The 18,987-nt window shown below is 37.4% G+C and overlaps 1 protein-coding gene across 1 annotated transcript in view; it reads right to left on the bottom strand.

Annotated features, from left to right (window-relative positions):
* The window catches only part of CFTR (CF transmembrane conductance regulator), a 202,120-nt gene that overhangs the window by 139,887 nt on the left and 43,246 nt on the right, over positions 1 to 18,987 (bottom strand). Inside the window, exons 4-7 of the mRNA XM_070423784.1 lie at positions 7,331 to 7,546; positions 3,557 to 3,646; positions 2,510 to 2,673; positions 1,319 to 1,444 (exon numbers count right to left, since the gene is read on the bottom strand). Of these exons, the coding sequence (XP_070279885.1) occupies positions 1,319 to 1,444; positions 2,510 to 2,673; positions 3,557 to 3,646; positions 7,331 to 7,546 (596 nt within the window). The remainder of the gene's footprint in view (positions 1 to 1,318; positions 1,445 to 2,509; positions 2,674 to 3,556; positions 3,647 to 7,330; positions 7,547 to 18,987) is intronic.

Genomic DNA, 18,987 nt, shown 5'->3' with positions numbered 1-18,987 from the left:
AGGAACAGAGCGGGGGAAAGTCAAGGAGAGTCAGCAAGCAGAAAGACCTGACCAAGAGTTTAACTTGACACCGGAGAAAACTCCTCTTCACTCTTGCTATGCCTGTGTTTGCAGGCACAGGAATGACCAAGGAGATAAGTGTGATGGAAAACACTTGCTATTGAGAAAAAAGACTTTTAACAAAACAATTTCCCAAGATCTTTAATGATGATGTTTCTGGAAAGAAAATTTAATTCCTTTCCTGGATTTATCTTGAAAGGAATAATAAAAACAGGTGAGCAATACTGTTTAGGAAATAAATACCCTTTTACTCTTTCTATTTACATGGCAAAGGACTTAACATTTCAGCGTTTCTTTTGTTGTTCCAATCACACACCTGCAGCTCAGTTGCCATCACTGTCTACTGGAATCAGCAGCCTGAATTGCTGACAACCCACAGGCACACCATCCAAAAGGGCACTGCTCTTCTTTTTAGTGTATTTTTCCCTGTGAAACTCCCATGTTATCCGTCCTGAAATTATTTGTCTTCTAACAGTATATCTATTCCCACTGAGTCTCCTAAAGCATTTATTTGAATGCAGTTTGTAGAACATGGAACTTGACTAAAGAAAAATGGTCTCCTGGCTAACTTAGTTTATATTTTGCCAAAAATTACCTCAGTAATCTTATCTCAGTCTGCGCTATACTTTTTTTGCTGGATATAATCTTTACTAATCAGTGAAAAAAAAGGTTATCTGAGGTGAAACAAAACTAGAGATAGGTGTTGAGTACTGACTCTACCTCAAGACGTGGTTTTCGTGACTTGAACTGATTTCCCAAGGTTTATAGAAACACAATGTATAGATATTACCCTGTGTTATTATTTTTAAGTTAAGGAAGAACAAACATTTTAATCAAAGGAAGCGGGGTGTTGTTTTTTCATTTTTCATGAGCAATATTGCATAGATTAAGGTAAATATAACAATAGCCAATCATTTATTTGGTTCAGAATTGTGTACTTCTTACTCTTGCAGTTCCACTTAAGGTTTCAATCAGACTCCAGCACCAGGAGTGTTACTTTAGTCAGATAAGTGTATTAAGCAACTATAAACACATATAAGAGGTATAAATACCTTTCTAGTGAAAACACACCTGACAAACTATGTAAATCTACAGCCCATGAAAATGACTTTATGCCACTAACACATGAATATTTGAGATAACTTAGTACAATTGTTTGTCAGAAACTTCAAATATGAGCTAGAAGTCCACTGAAAGTCATTTTTGAAATATTAAACATTCACTGACTAATGATATTGAAACTATCTAAATGACTTACTGCCTTAGGTTTTCAATCATTTTTTCCATTGCTTCCTCCCAGCAGTAAGCCTTAACAGATTGGATATTTTCAATAATTTCTGAGGTGATCACGAGTCTTTCATTGATTTTCCCAGCTCTCTGATCTCTGTAAGGCAATCCATCATTCAATTTAATAATTAGTAAAAACAAGTCACATTATGCACTAAGAACAGCTCAAGCTTTTAAAAAGTCGTATTTCTTTGATTAAACAGCATTTTATTATCAAATAGATGAAAAGATAATAGCTACCACTTAATAAATGACCCCTATGTATCAGAAGTTGTAGAAGATGCATTCCATACACTATTCCTGATCCTTACTGACAGTGCAGGAGTGGTGGTGATCTTTATTCTAAAGATGAAAAACCAGAAACTCAGTGGAGTGAAGTGGCCTACCTAGGTCACATAACTAGTAAAGGTGCACTCTGGGATTCCAGCCAAGAGCTAACTGACTCCAAAATTTGTACACTTTCTATCATGTTCTAGCCGACAAACTCCTCTATTTAAGCAATGACTGGTATCACTGAGTCATTCTGTGATATAAAGTAACTAAGGCTTTGATGTGATAATCCATGAACCAGGTAGTAAAAGCTTATAACTACCCAAAATCTATGTGTTCCTTCCCACTCAATTAATGTTTTATCCATTATACTCAAATCTCATGATCTACAAAAAATAAACTGGTTGGTGACATATTTATAAAAAAATTCTACAAATTGACAAGTAAAAATGTCCCATTGATATAGGAAGTATTATTTGCACCATTAAAATAATGCCTTGATGGTGTGCTCACCGCCCAAAGTCAAGTCTCCTTCAGTCACCATTTATCCCCCCTTTACACTCTTTTACTTACCCTCACCCTCCTTTCCTTCTGGTAATCACTATACTGTTGTCTATGAGGTTGCTTTTTTCCTTAATCCCTTCACCTTTTCACCCAGCTCCCAAGACCCGCCCCTCTGACAGCTGTCAGTCTGTTCTCTGAATCTAGTTTCCATTTTGTTTGTTTGTTTATTTTGTTCATTTGATTTCATATATAAGTGAAATCATGCGGTAAAAAAATAAAATAAAATAATTCCTTTTTAGGGACACCCAGTAAGTAATACACAGAGCAGTCCTGGGTTTATTGAAAATCTAATTTAAAACCCTTTCAAGCTATGTAAATAGAGTGCTACCTGTACTTCATCATCATTCTCCCTAGGCCAGCTTGAAAAATGGAGAGGACTATGAGGAAAGCAAGTCCACAGAAGGCAGAGGCCTGTAACAGTTCCCAAAGCAGCCCCATCAGGAGCGTCACTTGTAAAGGCGCGATCCACACGAAATGTGCCAGTGCAAGTCCCTGGAAAATAAAATCACAGTGAAAACTGGTGATATTTTATCCCTCACCCCGCCCCCCAAAAAATAGACAAGCACATATGAATGATCTTATACCATCAAACACTTTATGATTCTCAGCGCACTAAAATCTAGGTATTCGTTACATAAAACACATAGCAATATGTGTAAACCTTCTACCCACAGACTAGGATTTCCCAAGGAACACATTTCAAGTTACTGCATTTTTATGTATGGGTTTTGTTTTTTTAATCCAGGGGACTTGACATTGGATCTCTTAAGTGTCATGTCAAGAATTTCTTTTAAATAACTTACTTCTATTTGGAAAAAGCAGGAGCCATGAGAGAACAATACTGTCCAGAAGCCCAGTCTCCACCAAGGCGCAACTCTGACAATATATTCAGAATAAATGCATACTCAAAGCAATAGTAATTTATCTAGCGCCTGGTTAGGGCTCAATACTGTGTTAAAATTAAATATTGAAAATGTAAAGATCAATAAAACACATTATCTATTCTCAAGGACCTAGCATTTATTTGTGACACAAGATGGCACTCACCAAAAATTGCTCAGAATATCATATTCAACCAAAGTAAATAAGTGATTTAAAGTATTAAAAGAAAACAATATCTGATAAGGATTGAATTTTGAAAAACCTCACCAAATACCCAGCAAGCTGAGGTGCCTCTGAGTTGGGTGGTTCCACAAGACCCCAGGATGGCACCTTACTACACAACTTACCTTTCTCAGTTTTCAAAAACAGGGAAGGTAGAGAGAGAGATGTGTTCTACTTAACCACTTATTACCATTATCTGATCGAGGAAAACGTTCAGGGTTGTACAATTTTTAACGATAATGCATAAAAGATTCTATCAGTAGGTACATACTTCATCAAATTTGTTCAGGTTATTGGAAAGGAGACTAACAAGTTGTCCAATACTGATTTTATCTAGAACACGGCTTGACAGCTTTAAAGTCTAAAAGGAAAAATAGGAAGTTAGATGATGTTGAATAACCGAAGACAAATATATCCATAAGTAACATTATAACACAGCTGAGGTATTAGTTTATTATGTGTGTATTTTTAAGTAAAGATAATGAAAATTATTTTATGTTCACTTGGCTTTTTATCTTCTCAGATATATTAACATTGCTCTTCACAACAAATATTATACTGGCATGCCCCTCGTTATTTTATTTTCCAGCAGCTAGACAGTAATAAGTATTTTTTGCTCCTCCAAAATGGAAATGCTCCTCCTAAATACTTATTTATAGTGTGAAGGGTTTGTTTTATTGTTATAAACATGGGACCAAAGGCAGTGGAATTTTTAATTAAAACTTTGGTCTTGCCTTGGCCGGTGTCGCTCAATGGGTTTGGCATTGTCCCCTGCACTGAAGGATTCCCTGTTCAATTCCCACTCAGGGCACATGCCTGGTTGTGGGTTTGATCCCCAATGGGGGTCATGCAGAAAGCAGGCAATCAATGTTTCCCTCTCACATCAGCATTTCTCTCTCCCTACCTCTCCTTCTAAACATCCATTTAAAAAATCTTTTAAAAAACCTTGGTCTTAAATTTTGCTTGCAGTCCTATTGTAACTCTATTGAATAAAATTAATGTCAAAGTCTATTAAAGTACATTATGAATAACTGAATCATTAATAATTTTGTGAAAAATTATACCACTAATATAAAATCTTTAAATTTTACCAAGAAATATACATCCATATACACAAAAAAGAATTGTTTAGTAGATAAATGGATTATGATTATAAAAAATTAGTCATACTTTGCCTGCAAAATTTAATAAGAATTGATTTGCCATTTATATGAAAGTATCCATCTAATATTTGTTTTAACTAAATTTCTCATATATGTGTTGAGCACTTAATAGATGCAAATCACTATATTTAAGGCTTCAAAGATTATTATTAAGATTTAAAACAAACATAATTCTTGCCTCAAGGCAACCTAGTACAGACATATCTAAATATGATAAAGATAAATGAGTTAAAGGGAGTAGAATATAATAGAGTGGTTAAGAGAAAGTTCACATATCCGGTTACAAAGTGGGGGAAAATTTTATTAAAGGGGTAGAATTTAAGATGGGTGCTGAATAATGAATAGCATATAGATAAGCACAGGTGAAGAAGGAATCGAGGCAATTAATTCCAAAACACTATTAGAGCAACATGAGGGTAGGGGAGGAACCCACTGAGCTGGATCACACATAATTTAGTAACAGACCCAGTCTCAGGTGACTGAGTTCTCTCTCCACCGGGCTTCATGTTAAGCACAACAAACACTCAGTGAATATGTTTCACTTTAATTTTCTTTATTTTATTGAAAATCACAGGCAAAGCTAAATTTAGTTTGTACTTAGATTCATTATTTAAAATATAATTTGAACATGTCACAGTTGCAGATTTGGAAACAAAGCAAAATGTTGCCCTATTACAAAATTTGGAATACTGCAGAAAGAAGTGGTGGTGGCCTGCCACATGGATGAAAATGGTCAACCAAAGGTCCCAGTTTACTTTAGGGACCAAACCACAGCCACTTGGAGATGCAATTGCATTCTTTGGTGATTATATCAAAGGAGGCTAGATAAGTAAAACAAACTGGGTAAGAACAGATATTCAATCATGAGAAAGGAGATGACAGCTTCTAACTTTTCATGAACACATTCTGGATCTGAAAGCACATATATGTATTACTATATTTGTGCTAAATGTTGTATGTGGTGACTTATTTACAAACTAACCTGCTCCTTCTTTGATTTCTCCTCCCCTTTAGCCCAAACCATTTCATGATTTTTTCTTCCTGTATAACATGGTTTCTCTTGCTACATGATTTCAGTGCTATTTTCCCTAATACTTGGAAAACTGTTCACTTCAAGGATTATGATTTATCCATTTTAGAAAATTTAAACAGGTTTTGCACAATGTTCTCTACTTTTTAGGTCTTAGTTTCTTAAAATATTTTATCCATAGAAAAGGGATAATAGCTCCTACCATAGAAAGTTTGGGAGTGGCTCAAATGAGATAGTATACCTAAATCACTTAGAAGCTTGTCATGCACGTCATTAGCTATTACATATATTATGACAATAAGAGCTTTTATAAATACTTTTAAAACTGGATTCAACTTTCTTTAACATGCTTGCTGTGTAGATTCTACCTTCTAAATAATCTATAATAATAAAAGCATAATATGCTAATTAGACTGGATGACATTCAGGACAAAGCCGGGGCTGTGACGGAAGCCTGGGTCCTGCAGAGGGAAGCTGGTGCTGGCAGCCAGAAAAGGAAGGCCTACTCTTGCACAAGTTTTGTGCATCGGGCCTCTAGTATCTAATAATTTCTTCACAAGTAAAATTTCTGAATCAAAATAAAATTTAATAAAATCGCTGTTGATTTATCACCCAGTTCCTGGTACTTGTGAACTGATAGACTGCAGCTGAGGTGATTTAAGTAAAATGTGGACTCCATTTTTTTCTTGTGCCTCCATAAAAGGCTTCCTTGAACAATAAAGTATGGCTATCAAGGTTTTACAACACAACTGACTTTGCACGTATACTCTAGAAGTGTTATGGGTTATTTGCTAGAGGTAATTTCAGATCCATGACCCTTATAAGCCACTTAAATAAAGGTTTTACATTGAGAGAATAAAACAGAGAATAAGGGTAAGGCAGTATCCAAATGATTCAACCTAATGACTTGGTAGATATAATCAGTCACATATGGTCTTGAATCATGTTGTTGAAAACACATGTTATTGAAATTATCTTAAATTGTGTTTGCAAGGTAGCTAAATCTTAATCTGAACTTACCTAAATCATGCTTCAGCAACTTGGGTTCTTGTCTGGACAGTACATACAACCAGAGAAGGTTCTTACGGCTGCCATCCAAGTGCTGTTCTAAAATATTTTGATTTGCAGAACTCACAGAATGACAAAAATCTAACTCAAAATAAGGCAGTGGGTAGGTGAATACACCACTGTGTCATAACTAGTTAAGACGAAAACTAAACTTTCAGTGCATAGATTATCATTAACAATTACATACTATATTCTTATTGTGTTATTTTAAATATATTTTTATTAATTTCAGAGAGGAAGGGAGAGGAAGAGAGAGCTAGAAACATCAATGATGAAAGAGAATCATTGATTGCTTGCCTCTTGCACGCCCCCCTCTCCCCCATTGGGGATCGAGCCTGCAACCCAAGCATGTGCCCTGACCTGGAATTGAACCGTAACCTTCTGATAGGTTGATGCTTAACCATTGGGAAACACCAGCCGGGCAATATATTCTTATTGTTGAACACAAGCATGCATGGCATTTTGTATAAAACAGTGTTTTGTCAATAACGTATGCAGATGGTAAGAATCATTTTCATGGGGAGCCATAGATTCCAAAAAATGATGACATGACTAGTGAAAAAAACAAGAATGAAACTATACTATAGGCAGTTTATAGAAGGTGTTCAATAATTATTAAAGTGAATTAAATTATCAAAGGGAATTTGAAACAGTAATTATTGCTGCCACTTATTTCACAGACTTATGAAATTGATTTCAGCATGTATCCCTAATTTGTACCCACATGGCATTTAAACCATGATGCTACTCCATGTAGCCTGGAGACTGTGCAAGGAAATATTACCTTCTTATAAATCAAACTAAACAAAGCTATCCTCATTTGCATTCCAATGTGATGAAGGCCAAAAATGGCTGGGTGCAGGAGCAGCGTCCTCAGGATAAAAAGAAGGCATAATCCTATGCCCAGGTAAATCGCAATGGAGCGTTCCGCCTTATTATCTGGATCATAGGAAGCTATGATTCTTCCCAGTAAGAGAGGCTGGACTGCTTTGGTGACCTCCTGGAGAAGAGAACAAACAGAGAAATGAAATTTTATTCCCCTTTCATAAAATATCCTCACAATTTCAACACAGGAAGTTTTGATCTTTAGAGGAGAACTTAAAATGGCTACACAAAGAGCCATGTCATATGTGGTAGAGAGAATGAAAGACAGAAATATCGATGTAAGAGAAACACATCGATTGATTGCCTCCTGCACAACCCAGATACATGCCCTTGACAGGAATCGAACCCAGGAATGTTTGGTTTGCAGGACAATGCTCTATCCACTGAGCTAAACCAGCTAGGACATATGTGAAATTCTTGCTATTGCTTTTACTATCTTTATACTTAAACTCCCATTGTGTCACCATTACATTTTTTCATAACCTGTCACCTCTATCACAATAGACCCATTTGCTGAATTGTTATTCAGTTGCAATTTATAATAAAATAAATGAAAGGTGTGTTACTCTGATTTAGACATCTATTCTACATATTGTCATTAATGAATTAGTTAGTTGTCATCTGGCCAAAAGAAGGCACACTCATCCCTTGAACAACAATGGCTATTCCACAAAAACACTGGTAATATTACTCTGGGAGGGTGCATGGTCATAGAAAAAAATGCAGTTTATTTTCGGTAGAGAAAATTCCAGTAATAGGACCATCTGCCAACAGCAAACCAACACAAATCTCACAACATGGAACTGTTAATATTCAAGGTAAAATCAGCATTCCAACCCCCGCCCTTTAGTGTTTCCTACTCTGTTTTGAGCAGCATGTTCTCTAATATTTACAATGGAACCATTAACAGATATCACCTGATTTTTTTATTTGGAAGGGAAAACAATGGTAACTGATACCTAGCTGAGTCTTTGAAGTACAGTCCTTTACAAAAATCATCCCTGTAAGTGACTGGGAGAAACATCATCCTACATTCTTGGCATGTGAAGGCTGTGTGTACACTATTGGTCAGATTACTTTCGGAGACGCAAGAAATGTCCCAATAAGGCACCATATAAAATAGTGCAAGCAGGCTGAGGCTTGAATGTAATAAGAAGGAATATAAATTTACCTGAAAACTTGATCAAATATTTCATTACTTTTTATCAGACACAAATCAAAATGGAATTTGCTTAATGGTTCACTAGAATAACAGAAGAAGACAGATACAAATGTTTAAAACAGCATGACAGTGAAATGAATACTGAATTCAGAGTCACGAAACCCACATGCTTATCCCAGCATGTTACTTACACTCTCTGCCAGCTTAGCCTAGTCACTTCCCTTCTCCGGTGAGTTTCCTCACCGATAGACTGAGTGGTGGAGCAAGCTGGTCTTGCCGGTCACCTTCAGTGCGAGCATCTCTGACTTTATGGCCCGAGTCAGGGGTGTTTCATGGCACAGGCTGAGGATTTCTTGGGCAATTGGCCTGGCCCACATCCTGCCACCATAGAGGTGTTTTCTACTCAGGGGGATACAAGTCTGAACAATGTTGAGGTCAGAAGACCAAGTGCCTAGAGAACAGCACAAGTAATTGCATTCCTGGTGGGAATTCTCTTGAGTCTCAGTTTAGCTGAGTCTCCTGGAGAAAAATTAAGAAGCCAGAAAATAACTCCTGGGAGATATATCTGGTCTCTCATGGAATCCTCCAGACCATAGCTTAAAGTCACTGTGAATCTAAATCCTTTAGCAATTCTGTTCTGCCTGCATACCCAGGACAGGGCCAGATGTTTCTAGATAGAAAGTCTGCTGGATATTCAGACCTTGAAAGAAAGTTCGATGAAAATAGAAAACTTGGTTCAGGCTTGCAATTACATTAAATGAAATAACACCAAGATAACTTTACCTTGAAAATTGTAATTCCAAATGCAAAGCACACTGTTTCTAACACAAATAGAATGATTAATTGAAAAACTTACAAATTCATATTATTTTCTATTGTATGTAGTCAGTAAAATCATCATCATCTCAACTCACTTTAAATATACTTTATGTATTAATCCCAGGAATACTAGGACATTATGTGAGAAGTATTGAGAAGTTAAGATTTTTTAATATTGAGAAATAAATTAATAGCATACCAAAAGTCTACAGAAGAAACTATGGTTATCTCAATAATAACTATAAAGGAATCTGATAAACTTCAATATCTGTTTCTGATAATCTATATACACTGAGTAGCCAGATTATTATGACCACTTGACATTTGTAGGCAAATTAGCTATAATTTCACGCTGAAGTTGCTAGAGGGCCAGACCATTATAAATAGGAAAGCAGGTTGTTTACCACGACAGTTATCCAAGCACAGGAACACAAAGATTGGACAGTCGAGCACTGGAAAAAAGTCATGTGGTCCGATGAATCACATTTCCAGTTGCATCATGCAGATGGCAGAGTGAGAATTTGGTGGAAACAGCATGAAAGCATGCACCCCACATGCATGAGTACAACCCTTCAAGCTGGTGGGGGCTGGTTTGGGGCATGTTTTCCTGGCATGATTTGGACCCTTTAATTCGTGTGGAACAACGTCTGAATAGCACAACATACCTAAGTATCGTTGCTGATCAAGTTCATCCTATCATGTTGATGGCGTATCCCAATAGAGATAGCTTCTTCCAACAAGACAATGCACCATGCCATGGTGCTCGTATTGTACAGGAGTGGTGTCAAGAACATGAGGGAGACTTTACCTTGCTTAGGTGGCCCCCACAATCACCAGATCTCAATCCAATTGAGCATTTGTGGGACAAAGTTAAAAGAGCCATCAGGCAGCTGGTTCCACAACCATCAAATCTCACAGAACTGAACAATGCTATTCATCAGGCATAGTGTCACCTTTCAACATCTCGTGGACTCAATGCCAAGAAGAATCACCGCAGTATTGAAGGCAAAAGGTGGCCAAACGAAGTACTGATGGGGTGGTCATAATAATCTGGCCACTCAGTGTATATAAAAGGCTAAGCGTCCGACTGGCCAGTACATATGACGCACACTGGCAATTTAAAAATAAACGTTGACTCGTGCACGATACATATAAAACTCTTGCTGGCTCCAATCACATGCATGTTTTAATTTTATGATACTATATTATATATACTATTTTCACATGTAATTTTTTGCAGTAATGTAATTACCACACAAATCTTTCTTCTAATTAATTCCCTTTCAATGTGCACAAATCTGTGCACCGGGCCACTAGTGTTCTGAATAAACTCAAATATTAAGATAATAGAAGCCCAGTGCATGAAATTTGTGCACTGGAGGGAGGGTCCCTCAGTCCGTCCTGTGCCCTCTCACAGTCCAGGACCCTCAGGGGATTAGGACTAAGCCGTCAGTAGGACATCCTTAGCACTGCTGCAGAGGCGGGAGAGGCTCCCGCCACCACCGCTGTGCTCGCCAGCCGTGAGCCCAGCTTCTGGTTGAGAGGTGCTCCCCCTGTGGGAGCACACTGACCATGAGGTGGCAGCTCCTGCATTGAGCATCTGCCCCCTAGTGGTCAGTGCACATCATAGCAACTGGTCGTTCAATTGATTTGCATATTAGCCTTTTATTATATAGGACTAGAGGCCCTATGCACGAAATTTGTGCAAGGGGCTCAGCCCTCACAGCCCTGGCTTCATCCAAAAGGTCGTTCCACTGTTCAGACATCTGGCCTAATTAGCATATTACACTTTTATTATTATAGATTTCATTAACCTGAGAAAAAATTCTCCTTCAAAACAACAATCAGTTGTTGTTAATAAAACTTTGAATCTTAGCTTTAGAGTCAAATCAATGCAAACAATAGCAATACTGGCTAATAGTACAGTAACATGACTTCTGTAACTTTTTGCTAATATAATTCAAAAAGAAAAACAACTGAGGTATGAATATTGGAAAGGGGTAGTAAAAGTATCAGTATCAGAATAGAATGTGATTGTCCATAGAACAAATTTTAGTGAATCAAGAGTTTAAAAGGTAGAGATTTAAAAAATATTTACACTAAGAAAATAGATTCCTACATGTCAAGAATAATGATGAATTAAATAAGTATCCCATTTATAGCAATAATATAACAAAAATGCATTGTAGATATCAATAATTAGTAAATACATATCTAGAAATATATTTTATAATACATTACTAAGATATATATTTTAAATCTCAAATAAATAAAAACTTTAAAGCTTTCTAAAAAGAAAAATTGTTGCAAAGATTACAAACTCCTCCAAGTTATTTTATAAGATTATGCAGTCTTCATCAGAATTCCAAGTAGTTTTTGGAAGAGATCTTTTACACCATAAGAGCATAGGTGCTCTATCTTAGTTCTTACCAATCTCAACACCATGCACAGAATATTCACTGAGCGTGTATTTGTAGAATAAATGGATAAAATGATTCTAATGACCTAACCAGTTTGGCTCAGTGGATAGAGTGTTGGCCTGCGGACTGAAAGGTCCCAGGTTCAATTCCAGTCAAGGGCATGAACCTTGGTTGTGGGCACATCCCCAGTAGGTGTGCAGGAGGCAGCTGATCGATGTTTCTCTCTCATCGATGTTTCTAACTCTCTATCCCTCTCCCTTCCTCTCTGTAAAAAAAAATCAATAAAATGTATTTTTAAAAAAAATAAAAATAAAGAATGTTAAAAAAAATGATTCTAATTTTCTTTTTTTTAATGAGAGACTAATGAAAAACATTTGAGGAATAAGAATAATGTGTGAGAGGGCTTACATTATAAATATCAAATCATATTATATAACAATAATAACATATGGCATGAGAAAGAACTAGATTAACTCATTTGAAAAGTCCCAAAACTGGCTCAAGTACACTTAATAATTAATATGTAATAAAATATGGCATTTTAATTCAGTGGATAAAGGCTAGATCACACAATAAATAATAGAGAAACTGAATACTCATTTTAAAAATTAGATTTATTTTAAATAATTATTTGTAAATTCCAGTTAATGTACAATATTACATTACTTTCAGGTGTACAACTCAGTGATTAGATATTTATGTAACTTATGAAGTTATAAATCTAGTACCCATCTGACAGCATACATAGTTATTACATTATTGACTCTATTGCCTATGCTGTACTTTACATCACCATGACAATTCTGTAACTACCAATTTGTGCTTCTTAATCCCTGCACCCTTATTCTCTCAAATCCCCTCCCATTTGGCAACCATCAAAATGTTCTCTGTATCTATGAGTCTGTTTCTGTTCTGCTTGTTCATTTGTTTTTTAGGTTCCACATATAAGTGAAATCATATGGCATTTGTCTTTCTCTGTCTGGCTTATTTCACTCAGCACTAAACCCTATAGGTCCATTCATGTTGTTGCAAAAGGCAGTATTTTTATTCTTTTTTATAGCTGAGTCATGTTTCATCGTATATACGCACCACTTCTTCTTTATTAATTTACCTATTTATGGACACTTAGGTTGCTTCCATATTGTGGCTATTGTAAAAAATGCTGCAATGACCTATGGATGTATATGTCTTTTAATTTAGTGTTTTGGGTTTCTTCAGATAAATACTCAGAAGTGGGACTGGTGTGCCCTTCTTCGTCTCTTGTTATATACCTCGTTTTAAAGTCTATTTGTTGTTGCTTACATTTTCATGAAATATCTTTTTCCATCTGTTTACTTTCAGTCTTTGTGTGTCTTTTGATCTAAACTAAGTCTAGTAGAGAGCATAAGGTTCTTGTTTTGTTATCCCTGGGAAGCTCTTTATGTCTCCTTGGATTCTAAATAATAGTGCTGCTGGGTAGAGTAATCTTGGTGGTAAGTACCTGGTTTTCATCAGTTTAATATGGCCTGAAAAGTTTCTCTTGAAAAATCAGCTGACAGTCTTATGTGATCGCCTCACAGGTAATTGCTTTTTTTCCTACTACTTTTAGGACTTTCTCTTTGTTGTTAATCTTTGGCATTTTAATTATGATGTGTGTTGGTGTGGGCCTCTTCAGTTTCATCTTGTTTAAGATTCTCTGTGCTTCCTAGACTTGTATGTCTAGTTTCTTTACCAGGTTAGGGAAGTTTCCCATCGTAACTTTCTAAAACAAGTTGTTTTGTTTTGTTTTTAATATATTTTTATTGATTTCAGAGAGGAAGAGAGAGGGAGAGATAGAAACATCAATGATGAAAAAAAATCATTCATCGGTCACTGCCTGAACGCCCTCTACTGGGGACCAAGCCCACAACCCAGGCATATGCCCTTGATAGGAATTGAACCTCAGACCTTTCAGTCTGTAGGCTGACACTATCCACTGAGCAAAACCAACCAGGGCTCTAAAATAAGTTTTTAATTCCTTGTCCTTTCTCTTCTCCTTCCAGCATCCCCATGGTGCAAACGTTGATATGACTGAAATTTTCCCAGAGACTCCTTAAACTATCCTTGTTTTTTAATATTTATTTATTTATTTAATTTATTTTTGCTGTTCTGATTGGGTGTTTTTCCCCTCCTTATCTTACAAATCACTGATTTGGTCCTCTGCTTCATCTACTCTACTGTTGATTTCTTATAATATATTCTTAATTTCTGATGGGTCATTTTTGTTTTCTACTTCTATTTTTTTAAGTATTTTATTTTCTTAAATATATTTTGTTTTTTTTTAGAGAGAGGGAGAGGTATGGAGAGCTAGAAACATTGATGAGAGAAACATCGGTCAGTTGCCTTCTGCACACCCCCTACTGGGGATATGCCCGCAAGCAAGGTACATGCCCTTGACCAGAATTGAACCTGGGACCATTCAGTTGGCAGGCCAATGCTCTATCCACTGAGCCAAACCAGTTAGGGCTCTACTTCTATTTTTATGTTTCCTATCTCTTTGTCAATGTTCTCAGACAGTTCATAGAGTATCTTTTATAATGAATGTTTTCAACTCTGCATCTAGCAGATTGCTTGTCTCCATTTTATTTAGGTGTTGCTGTGCTGTTTTTTTCTGGAATTTTGTTCTGTTTTCATTTGGGACATGTATCTGTCTCCTCATTTTGGCTACCTTGCTGTATATGTTTCTATGTATTAGGTAGAGCTGCTATGTCTTCCAGTCTTAGTAGAGTGACCTCATATAATAGGTGTCCTACAGGGCCAGTGGCACAGCCTCCTCAGTCACCTGAGTTGGGTGCTTCAAGTAGGCATCCTGTGCAAGCTGTGTACACACTCCTGTTGTAGTTGACCTTGACTACTGTTGGCACCTCAATAAGAGGGATATACCCCGAGGCTGATCAGCTGCAAGAACTCGCTAAGACTGCAACAAAGGAGCTGCCGTGCAGAGACTGATTCAATGAGTCTATCTTGGGTGTGTCATTCATGAAGGTGCTTGGGTGGTGCGCTTCAGCCTGAAGCAGTCCACCAGGTGTGCTAGCTCTAGGGCTACCAGGATATTGCAGGCCAAAGTCAGCTGTCACCTGTGTCCTGCCTAGCTTAGCTACAGAGCAATCTGCAGATGGCTCCTATTTTTGCTGGCTTGGAGGTGGCCAGGAGAGGCCAAGCTGTGAATTAAGGCTGGCTGCCACTAGTGTCGGGCATGGGGTTACTTAGAAGCATAGGGCACCTGGAGACCAAATGCTGCTTGTTTGGGGTTCATGGACCTTTGAGAGACTTCAGGAAAGTCTACAGCATGAGCCAAGACAGGCTGTTTGTATGAGAAAACCACTGGAAATAGCTTGAATGAGCCCTAAAATTGGGTAGGGCGAGATATCAGGGAATCACCTGCTCAGGGAAAAGGGTGTTAGGCTAATGGAGACTCAGATATGGTGCCAGCCTGCAGACTCTGCAGGGGGAATGCTCACCTAAGAAACAATGGCCTCTGACAGTACTTCTGTAGGAGAAAGCTGGCCTTCCAGCCTTCAACCTGAAGCCAGACAATTCAGTTTCTCCTCCTACATCCCTGCTGCCTTTTGGGCTGCTGCCCAATGGCTAAAGCTCAGAGTGAGCCCGAGTACGTCTGTGCGTGGGTCATTTGAGAGGCATGCCCGAGACTATAGAAGTGCTCCATCTCACTTAGCCACAATCCCTGTTGGTTTATGCAATCAGAAGTTATGGGGACTTCTCTTCCTGGCACTGAAACCCTGGGGCTGGGACCAACAGCCAAGATATCCCTCCTGGTTTTTAATCACCAACCATGAATGTGGGACCAGCCCATTTTGCTTCTCTGCCACTCCTACCAGTCTCAACATGGCTTCTGTATATTCTTAGTTATAGGACTTTGGTTCAGCAAGATTTCAGGTGGTTATGAATGATGGTTGTTCTGTAGTTCAGTTGCAATTTTGATGTGGTTGTCAGAGGATGCAAATACCACATTTACCATCTTGACCAAATTAAATTAGATTTAATGCATAAAAGTAATTTCACCCAAGTTGCACTGACATGTATCACAATTTGATGATGGAAATATGTCCAGAGCTGCCAAGGAATCGAGAATATTTTTGAGTGAATGCCTGTGAATTTCTTATCATAATAAATATGTTGTGATAACCATATTCTCTCAGTAATCTGCTTGCACAATTCTGTCATGTTGGCTTCCTCTGTTTACCCTTAATTGAGTCTCACAGAGCCAGTTTCAACAGCCAGTTTGTTTTCTATTCTGGGAGCCTTAGATATTAAAGACAATGTTGAATCTGGCTGCTAAGCCAAATGGAGAAAAACAAGTACATAGTTAATGATGAGAGGCCGTAGCTAATATGATTTAAAATTACATCAACACTGCAGAGAGACTAGCTCCTTATGATGACATTTCCTTTTTTCTTAAGCTTTCATGGTCAACAGCAAATGGTACAGTACTGTTTCAATCAGTATTGAAACCAATCAAACATTATACCACAGCTATTCTGATTTAGAGGGATATATAGGCCATTTTGAAAGTAAGGCTATCTTTTACCAAGAATAGTGTTATAGCAACTTCAAGAATCCCTGTTCATTTCATAAAACTTAAAAATTACTAAGATGTGACACACAAAGGAAATAAGGAATGCCCAGAAAAAAAAACTGTAAGTAGTGAGGCATAGGGATAATTTTTTTTAAAAGAATAGAGGTCTTATTATGATGTCTACATTTTCTCCCCTTCTTTTCTCCCTGTAAGCAACAACACCAAATAGAGTTCTGCGATCAGATGCCCTGAAAAGCTACACTCATTTTAACCACCTCAGTAGTTATGTAAATTCTCTAAGACTTAGTTTTCAACACTTTACTTAAAACCGAATTGCTTCAGCGAGGCAGCGTTTTCTCTGTAACAAGGGTGAGCCACTGCCAATGTTAATTTTCCTCTCCATGCCTTTTCAGCATATACATTTCAGCTGCTATGCCATTGATTCTTTTCCTCGTCAATACTCTGCTCCTTTTGCAAATAAACTTTGCCCTTCAAATGTGCTGCCGGTTGCAGACCTCTAGCCCAGGGCTCAGGTTAGCTTGGGAGCACCTCTCCCCTCACTCTCACCCAGGAAAGGATTTATGATTCCTTTTGCTGAGATATTTTTAAACTTGAGAAGTTTAAGAATAAGTCAGTCCTCCACACCCACTCCATTCTACTACTCCTTAATTTTGTTTGTAAGTTTGATCCTCGGCGCTGCTGGCTCTTGGGTGGATTCCATACAGTGCTTTCCCTAAGTGTAAGTAAGTGAGAAGATTCTAGTTGGTTCTCCTGCTTTCTGCTGTGAACTCTCTTCAGATTTGCCCCTGAGGTGGCCCAGGAAGAATCCTCAACCTTAAAGCTTCTGATAACCTGTGTCTCCTGAGAAGGTGCAAAGAAACTCAGCAGACTCAAGACTGGTTACTAGAGGCACCGTTCTGTTGAGAACCTAAATACAACCATTACAGGTATAGTTATGCAGCAAGTGTAATCTGAGGTAGTAGAAGGATCACACGCTTTGGGGCTATCATTCAAATTTACCGTATGCATGACTTTAAGAAAGTCATGTAATTTCCCTGATTCTCAATTTCCTTTTCTGTATATTAGATCTATTAAGAGAATCGAGTGAAATAATCTGCATAAAGGGCTTAATGCTGAACCTGGAACAGATTAGGTGCAATAAATATTAAACCAGAGTATGTTCATTCTGGGGTCTGTGTACACAAGGCCAAAAAATAATATATCATCTATTCTTTCATACTTAGGTAAGTGCTTTTGTTCATAAGGAACATTAGGCTGGTGGATAAATTATTTCACAAACCAGAGCATAAAAGGAGCTTGATAAATAGGCCTCTCTCCCAGTTTCTATTCATATATGCTTATGTTAATTACTAGGAGTAGCATGTGATAGAGAACATGACTAGAAAAAATGTTTAATTTCACCACAATCTTAGTTATAATGTAACACTTGTTTGAAGTATTTTTTTATTTCAAGTTATATTCTTATATGATACGACCAGAGTGAATTATACTTTTATAAACTAATTCAAATATATAGAATATAGTCATTGAAGCAATCAAATTCTCCATTTTCTAGTAGGGATATAAATTAAATAGTCTGAAAATTATCATAACAAAATAATTTTTAAAAAATAAGTCAATAGAACCAGGCGCTATGTATAAAATTGTTTCCCAAAGCTATGAGTGCTCTTGTTGAGAAAAATTACCTCAAAGATATCTTAAAAGATAATGAATTCTTCAGTTATCTTATTCACATTTCTGAACAAATTATTTTCATCTCCAAACTGTTGATGGTTTGTATAGGAATACATAGATCGATAGGTAGCTAGATAGACAGGTAGGTGGGAAGGTAGGTAGAGAGGTAGATAGATAAATTTCAAAAGCCAGAAAAACTTTTCCAAAAGATTATTTAGAGTAGCACAAAACATTCTTGACATAAATGTGGTCATCTCTGTCAAGATAAGTTTTTCGATGTATTTTTCTTGGTGTGATGGAACTACAGATTTTTAAAACAATCCAATTTGTATGAATCTCTTTGGGAGACACGAGGGCACTGCTAACTCTGCAAAGCATAACACCAATATGAACACAAGTGCACCCAGATGGTACTTCACATCCCAAAGCAAATTTGTGCACAACTTTCCCTTGAAGACTAAATAAGTTTTCAATTTGCCATTGTCTTGTATGGGTTATAACCAAGGATTCAAAATGAGGCTCCGGTGCCCTGGCAGGGTGGTTCATTGGTTGGAGCATCATCATCAACATCACACACACACACACACACACACACACACACAAGGTTGTGGGTTTCCACATACCCAGGTTGCATGTTTGATCCCCAGTCGGGGCACCCACAGGAGGCAACTAATAGATCTCTCTCTCTCTCTCTCTCTCACACCCCCTTCCTCTCTCTCTAAAAAACCAATGAATATATCCTCAGATGAGGATAAAATAATGAGGCTCTAGTGATCAAAGTCACATTTAACAGCAGCTCAGGATCGTCCCAGATGGCACAAAGCCTGGCATTTTCAGGCACAGTGCTCTCTTCACACTGATAACGGTGTAGGAGACTAAGAAAACAAGAATACTTCACTGCCAAA

The sequence above is a fragment of the Myotis yumanensis genome, unplaced genomic scaffold (assembly GCF_028538775.1).
Source record: "Myotis yumanensis isolate MYYU_CA2020_CCGP unplaced genomic scaffold, mMyoYum1.0.hap1 SCAF_9, whole genome shotgun sequence".
Taxonomy (NCBI): domain Eukaryota; kingdom Metazoa; phylum Chordata; class Mammalia; order Chiroptera; family Vespertilionidae; genus Myotis; species Myotis yumanensis.
The sequence above is the reverse complement of the archived record's forward strand: the minus strand, read 5'-3'. Positions and strand labels throughout refer to the sequence as shown.